We start from the raw sequence: 7,456 nt of genomic DNA, 5'->3' as shown, positions 1-7,456 counted from the left end.
TTTTCGACGAAGGCGCATAGCCTGTCTTGGTTCAACCGTAGTTGAACTTTTTTGTGAAGGCGCATAGCCTGAGTCCCGGTTCAACCGTAGTTGAACTTTTTGGCGAAGGCGCATAGCCTGTCTTGGTTCAACCGTAGTTGAACTTTTTTGGTGAAGGCGCATAGCCTGAATCTTGGTTCAACCGTAGTTGAACTTACTGGGTAAGGCGCATAGCCTTGATTTAATGACGAAGGCGCTTAGCCTGAGTCTCGGTTCAACCGTAGTTGAACTTACTGGTGAAGGCGCATAGCCTGAATCTTGGTTCAACCCTGTTGTTTCGTTTGGAGCTTTGTGCTCCCAAGGTTCAGAAGGCCTTGAGGCGCCTGAGACTCGAACTTGAGTCTATTGGCCTTCTGAAATAGCTCTGTTTCAGGCGTCTACTTGGTATTGTAGAGACTCACCATCGAATCCCCACCCTGAAATAAAACAACAAATAGCATACCTTCAGGGGTTTGGGCTTGTCATTGGGCCCAAATAAGACAATTCCTTGCAAATGCGTTTGGGATCAGCTGTTCACGTTGGGCCGCCAGCTTCTTCATATAGAGTAACTAGTCCTTCCCGCATGAGCCCTTAATTAACTATTTAAGATTTCCATTATGTTAGTGCTAATTAATTAGCTTCCTGCTAGTATGTTGNCCTTCTGACATGTGTAACTGGTTCTACAGAAACATGAGATAAAAAGTTTATACTTTTGGTTTTATTTTTGGGCTTGGCTCAACATTTGAAAAAGCGGACGTGGAGCAGAGAGTGTAGGAGTGAAGAATAGACAGGAGTTGAGAGAGGAGGGCATTGAGAAGTGAACTCGGAGTAGAGACAGGACCTGAAGTAGATTTAGTAGCTCAAATGGTTGGGATGGGAGGGAGAAGCTCATGCTGATAAGTGGCTGATATAGTGAACATGAGATAATGTACAGTTGGATTAGAAGTGGAGAGAATGATCGTTGTAATGGACTTGCATGTGAGAAAATGGCTTACTGAAGTTCGGTTCTAGTACCATGGGAAAGAATCTGGTTGTCCTACCCAAAACATTAAGGTAATGGGAGTAGATTAGGATCATAAATCCCTTTAGAAATGCTTTTCTTGGTTTAACCGTAGTTGAACTTTTGGCGAAGGCGCATAGCCTTGATATAATGGCGAAGGCGCATAGCCTGAGTCCCGGTTCAACTGTTGTTGAACTTAGTCGATTTTGATGGCGAAGGCTCGTGACCTGAGTCCCGGTTCAACCATAGTTGAACTTTTTGTTGAAGGCTCATAGCCTGTCTTGGTTCGACCGTAGTTGAACTTTTGGCTAAGGCGCATAGCCTGAGTCCCGGTTCAACTGTTGTTGAACTCCGTCGATTTTGGCGGCGAAGGCTCATGGCCTGAGTCCCGGTTCAACCGTAGTTGAACTTTCTGGTGAAGGCGCATATCCTGTCTTGGTTCAACCGTAGTTGAACTTTTTGGAGAAAGCGCATAGCGCGGATTTAATGGCGAAGGCGCATAGCCTGAGTTCCGGTTCAATTGTTGTTGAACTTAGTCGATTTTGGCGGCGAAGGCTCATGGCCTGAGTCCCGGTTCAACCGTAGTTGAACTTTCTGGTGAAGGCACGTAGCCTGTCTTGGTTCAACCGTAGTTGAACTTTTTGGCGAAGGCGCATAGCCTGTCTTGGTTCAACTGTTGTTGAACTCCGTCGATTTTGACGGCGAAGGCCCATGGCCTGAGTCCCGGTTCAACCGTAGTTGAACTTTCTGGTGAAGGCGCGTAGCCTATCTTGGTTCAACCGTGGTTGAACTTTTTGTGAAGGCGCATAGCCTTGATTTAATGACGAAGGCGCTTAGCCTGAGTCTCGGTTCTACCATAGTTGAACTTACTGGTGAAGGCGCATAGCCTGAATCTTGGTTCAACTGTTGTTGAACTTTGTCGATCTTGATGGCGAAGGCTCATGGCCTGAGTCCCAGTTCAACTGCTGTTGAACTTTGTCGATTTTGACGGCGAAGGCTCGTGACCTGAGTCCCGGTTCAACCATAGTTGAACTTTTTGTTGAAGGCTCATAGCGTGTCTTGGTTCAACCGTAGTTGAACTTTCTGGTGAAGGCGCGTAGCCTGTCTTGGTTCAACCGTAGTTGAACTTTTGGCGAAGGCGCATAGCCTTGATATAATGGCGAAGGCGCATAGCCTGAGTCCCGGTTCAACCGTAGTTGAACTTTCTGGTGAAGGCGCGTAGCCTGTCTTGGTTCAACCGTAGTTGAACTTTTGGCGAAGGCGCATAGCCTTGATATAATGGCGAAGGCGCATAGCCTGAGTCCCGGTTCAACCGTTGTTGAACTTTTTTGGTTCGTGGGTTTTTGGGAGCTGAAGCTCGGTTTTGATTCGAGATCTTGAGCAGCTTAATCGTTATCTTCCCAACCGGGGTATGTAGGCTGTCTCGAAGCTTTTCTCGATTCGAGATTCCTCCGTGCTGGTTTCCGGTTGGAGCCCTTATCAGGGATGTGGGAGATCTCTTACGAAGATTCTCCCCAAAGGAAGGGGGCTTGCTTCTTCTTGTTTGCACCATTAGATAGATGAGGGACAGAGGAACCGGACCTCGATTCGAGATCTTCGAGTTCCATCGGCCTGATATGCCGCTTTGGCTTGTTTTTGCTGGGTTGTTCTTCCCAACCGGCGTTTCTTTCCTTTTGGTCCATGGAAGAACTACGCGATTTTGCTATGAAATCCCCACAGACGGCGCCAAATTGTTTGCTCAAAAATTATTACATATCTTTTGAGTGTAAAACAATACAAATAATCACGGGAAAATCATAGCAAATCGTAATAATCCGTTGGACCAAATGAAAGAAACGAGAATAAGTACTCAGAATTAGGGGGAGAAACATTCGAAACCTTTATTGATAATATTTGTTTGGTCTGCCTCTCCATGAAGAGGTTCAGAGCCTTACAATGGTGTTTTCTCTTCCCATAAGATGGGTATATTTTTCCCTTCTCTCTCCTGTCTATAGTGGTGAAGAAGCAGCCCCCCAGTTCTAGGGCTTCTACTCTTAGTATTTATAGCTGTGGGCTTCGTGAGCTGGCAATAAGTGGCCGTGACCACGTTGGGATCTCGCCTTTATGGTAGCGGACAGGCCATGGCCTTGTTGATCGAGCCGGATGCGGGTTGAACATCGTCAATTCTGAGTGGTCGTACCACTAATTAATCATGAATTAGCTTGAAACGGGATTAACCTCGTTAATTATCGTGGGGCCGGATTCTGACCCATACAAATTTGTATCTTGAAATGCATCCTTATGCTTTCTTTATTTACTATTTTAGGAGGATCGAAGAGATCAGAGGTGGCTAACGAAGGAAGATATATAGCAAACAGATCAAGGAAATTTAGACAAAAGTGACATGAATTATACACTACGTAGTAACATCAATTAACACATACAGAAAGGATACGTGATACACAGCTGATCACAAAATATGACACTAGCCACGCTAATACAATCAAAAGCAAATCAACGTGGACGCTATGTATTACTCCCTCCGTTTCATATTATATGAGGTAGTTTGACTCGGCACGGAGTTTCAGAAAAAAGAAGAAGACGTTTGAAACTTGTGGTCTTAAAAGCTTAAGGGGTAAAAAGTTTGTGGGTCATGACATTTGTATGGCTATAAAAGCTTCTCATTAAGGATAAATGGGTAAAATAAAAGAGTTTAAAGTAATTATTTTCAAATTTAGAAATGTGTCATTTGTTTTGGAACAGACTAAAAAGGAAAGTATCTCATTTAATATGAAACGGAGGGAGTACATAAAGTACGATATTAATTTCTATATCCCCTCCCTGTAACATCCTTCAGGGATTGAATAATGCCAATCTAGAAACATTGCTTTGTGGGGGTTTTTTTCAAATAAAATGAATAGAAAGTATTATCATATTTAAGGAGTTGTAGGTTTGTAAGGTGGAGAAAGAGAAGGAAAAGGTGTGTCCTTTGGATGGCTTGGGAATGTTGGTAATTCTGGTTTAGGCAGTTCCGGGATTTCTGGCTTTGGTATACTCGGCATCTCAGGCTTTGGCATAGCTAGAACTTCGGACTTTGGCACTTCTGGCTTTTTCACGGGAGTAAGCTCGGGTTTTGCCATTGCGGGGACCTGGGGTTTTGGCACATCTGGAATTTCAGGCTTTGGTACTTCAGGCTTTGGCATGATAGGAATCTCAGGCTTTGGTACCTCAAATTTTGGCACAACTGGTAGCTCAGGCTTTGGCACAATTGGTACTTCAGCCTTTGGCACGGCCGGAAGAAGCTCGGGCTTTGGCACAACTGGAGTCTCAGGTTTTGGCAAAGTTGGTAACTCGGGCTTTGACACTGCTGGTAGCTTGAGTTTTGGCACAGTTGGCACTTCAGGCTTTGGTAAAGTAGGTAACTCAGGCTTTGGCGCAGATGGTAGCTCGGGTTTTGGTACACTTGGTACTTCAGGTTTTGGTACAGTAGGAATTTCAGGCTTTGGAATGGCTGGGATTTCAGACTTCTGTATGGTTGGAAGCTCTGGTTTTGGCACAGCTGGGATCTCAGGCTTTGGCACAGTTGGTACTTCAGGTTTTGGTACACTAGGAATTTCAGGCTTTGGAATGGCTGGAATTTCAGGCTTCGGTATGGTTGGAAGCTCGGGTTTTGGAATAGTTGGGATCTCAAACTTTGGCAAAACTGGGACTTCTGGGAATTTCGGTTTAGGAATTTCAGGAAGGGGTGTCTCCAGAAGACGATGTGCTGATACACCACTCGTTATGTGGCCATACATGAATAAGATTAGAAATGCAAGTGGTAAGAGGTAGGATAGATGCCAATGCTGAGCCATTTTTCGCTGCAAATCCTAGAAGTTTAGAAAAAAATGTGTAAAGGCTGGATGTAACTTTGGCCTTCTGTTTCTTACTATATATTGGTTCTACATGCATGCAATAACAAGGACTCAAAGATTATGGTTGTTGGAATGGGATGTGTAGTTGAACTTCTCATCTATTATTTGCTTTACTACATTTTCTTGAATTTGTCTTCTGGTAGCTCAAACCTTTAAACTAAATACCTACTGAAAATGTGATAGTCAAAATTTGTCATCATCAAATCCAGTATGCTGGTACTTGTTAGAAACTTCTCTTCTGTTGCTTCAATTTCCTTGCAAAGAAAAGAAGCCTGAAATTAAAAGTCACATTTTACGCTAACCTAATTCATTTGGTTACAACTTCATTAGAATATTTTGAGGTTTGACAATTCCTCTTCATTAATGGCTCTACATAGAAAGGAAAACTTGCCAGATTTTACGAGTGTCAAACAGAAAAGCCATTAGTTAGTTTAATTTTTTTATCCCGCCGAATAATTCTTGGCTAGTAAATATCACTATTAAGAAGCAAATTATCTACTACCTTATTCATCAGATATATTACAGGAATTGGAGACCTCTAAATATTATATTTTTTTCTTGTTCTTATGAATAAAAAAAATCAAGATTGGGCAAAAGAGTGATACCTTAGGTCTGTAAAATCAGAGAATTGAACCTTCACAGGGTTTAATTTGTATAGCTCAATGTGTTAATATAACTGGCACTGCTGATTCTTTCCAACTCTACATAGAAATGGTGGATTTTGAATTATGAAATGCTTTTCCCAGTATAAACTCAAATATAATTATCCAATAGTCCTCCAAGAATTGCAGAAAGACAGCATTGTGAAATTAGCACATGGCACGTCTAATGTGGACAAGCATAAACGACGCTTCTATTCAATTAAGCATTGGACGTGGTATTGCTGGTCAATGCTGAAAGAAAAACTACTATTATATGAGATGACATAAGCAAAGATAATTTGATTACCAGTGCAGATAACAAACAAACATTTAATACTGAAGAAAATGGGTAACTCAATTGGTAGGCTGCTCAAAATTGACGCCTGCACCAGGTCTACACTCAGAGGCAGGTATGCACGTCTCTGAGTACTGCCACTGGATAAGCCAATTCAATCAAACATCCTAATAGGTTCACACCTACAACAACTCGTTTATGGCAATGGGGCGGTGCGGGTGCGGGGCGGTGCGGGTTTCAGCTTATGCGGGTGCGGGGCCGGGTGGATGGACGCAGGTGCGGGGCGGGTTGAATTTTTTTTACAAAAATCAACGCGGTTGCGGGGCGGTTGCGGGTTTTGGGATAATTTTATCTTTCCTAGAATCTGATTATAAAATTCTCCCGCTAAGCATGCAATTTTTATCAATCTTCCTTATTAATTCCTTTAGGCTTTACCATATTATATCCGGTGTTTATTCCCTCATCTTAAATTAATATATACAAAAAATTTATTATATTTAGTTTGCATTATCAAATCAGTTATGCATTTAGATCATCATCATCACTATAAGACCAATTTACTTAATTGAATTCATATTTGTCCAGAAACTAATCCTAAGAAGATTTAAAAATGATCAGTAGACATAATACCAAAACGTTTTACTCCTTCAATTTTTTGGGTTTGCTTTCTTTCTAATAATGCTTTTGATTCTTGATTTTAAAAGCCCTAAAATAAAAATAAAACAACTAGCTCTGTTAGTACAAGTTAACAAAAAAATGTTTGGGAAAAAATACTCATTAAAATTAAAAATTAAAAAAAAAAAAAAGAGAAAATTTTGTACTATGCGGTGCGGGTTTATGCAGGGCGGGGCGGGATGAAAACATAAAATTTTGTTATGCGGGGCAGGTTGAAGCCTTTGCGGATTGAGGCAGAACCCGTCCCGCAACCGCTCCGCCCCGCCCCATTGCCATCTCTACTTATGAAGGTAATAATTTTCTTTGCAAGAACTGTGGCCATCTTGGGCACACAGCTACCACATGCACTCAGACATCAACAAGGGCAGAACAATTGCAAGAATTTAACAATAATGCACAAAATTTGGACAATGAAGGGAGCAGTTCACATCCTCCACCGGAAGATCAATGGCAAGTAGTCACCTTCAACAGGCGAAGGAACCAAAGAACAAAGAAATTATTTGAAAAAAACCACAGAAATTCCATAACACCAAATTCACTGCCAGGTACCAGTATTAATGTTAAAATTTATGATGCGGCGGCAGGTAAGTACCTCAACTCTAAAAAAATAGTTTACAAAGCTATAAATAACCCTGTTATCCTAAATAACAATGACAATATGGGCCCTAACAATATTAATGAAATCCCTCCTCCAAATATTAAGGAAGATGAATTAATGCCCACTTCTGATAAATTTGATTCCCTGCTAATTCAGCATTCTAATTCCATCACTGAAACAAACACTGCCAATGACAAAATTCCTCCTTCGTTAATTCCTAAGCTTTCCCTATATCCCACCAAAACCACCACTCAAGTAGGTACAAGTGGCAACCCTAATCCATGCATCCACTATACCCCTAATCCACTTGCCAACTCACCCCTCACAAAGCTTCCT

The 7,456-nt window shown here is 41.9% G+C and overlaps 1 protein-coding gene across 1 annotated transcript; it reads right to left on the bottom strand.

Moving 5' to 3' along the window:
• Nucleotides 1-3,781: 3,781 nt before the first annotated feature.
• Nucleotides 3,782-5,046, bottom strand: LOC109207718 (proteoglycan 4-like). Its single transcript, XM_019370692.1, has one exon. The coding sequence runs from the start codon at nucleotides 4,849-4,851 to the stop codon at nucleotides 3,934-3,936; it is 918 nt and encodes a 305-aa protein (XP_019226237.1). The 5' UTR covers nucleotides 4,852-5,046; the 3' UTR covers nucleotides 3,782-3,933.
• Between the last annotated feature and the right edge of the window lie 2,410 nt (nucleotides 5,047-7,456).

The sequence above is a fragment of the Nicotiana attenuata genome, unplaced genomic scaffold (assembly GCF_001879085.1).
Source record: "Nicotiana attenuata strain UT unplaced genomic scaffold, NIATTr2, whole genome shotgun sequence".
In the NCBI taxonomy this organism is placed as follows: Eukaryota; Viridiplantae; Streptophyta; class Magnoliopsida; order Solanales; family Solanaceae; genus Nicotiana; species Nicotiana attenuata.
The sequence above is the reverse complement of the archived record's forward strand: the minus strand, read 5'-3'. Positions and strand labels throughout refer to the sequence as shown.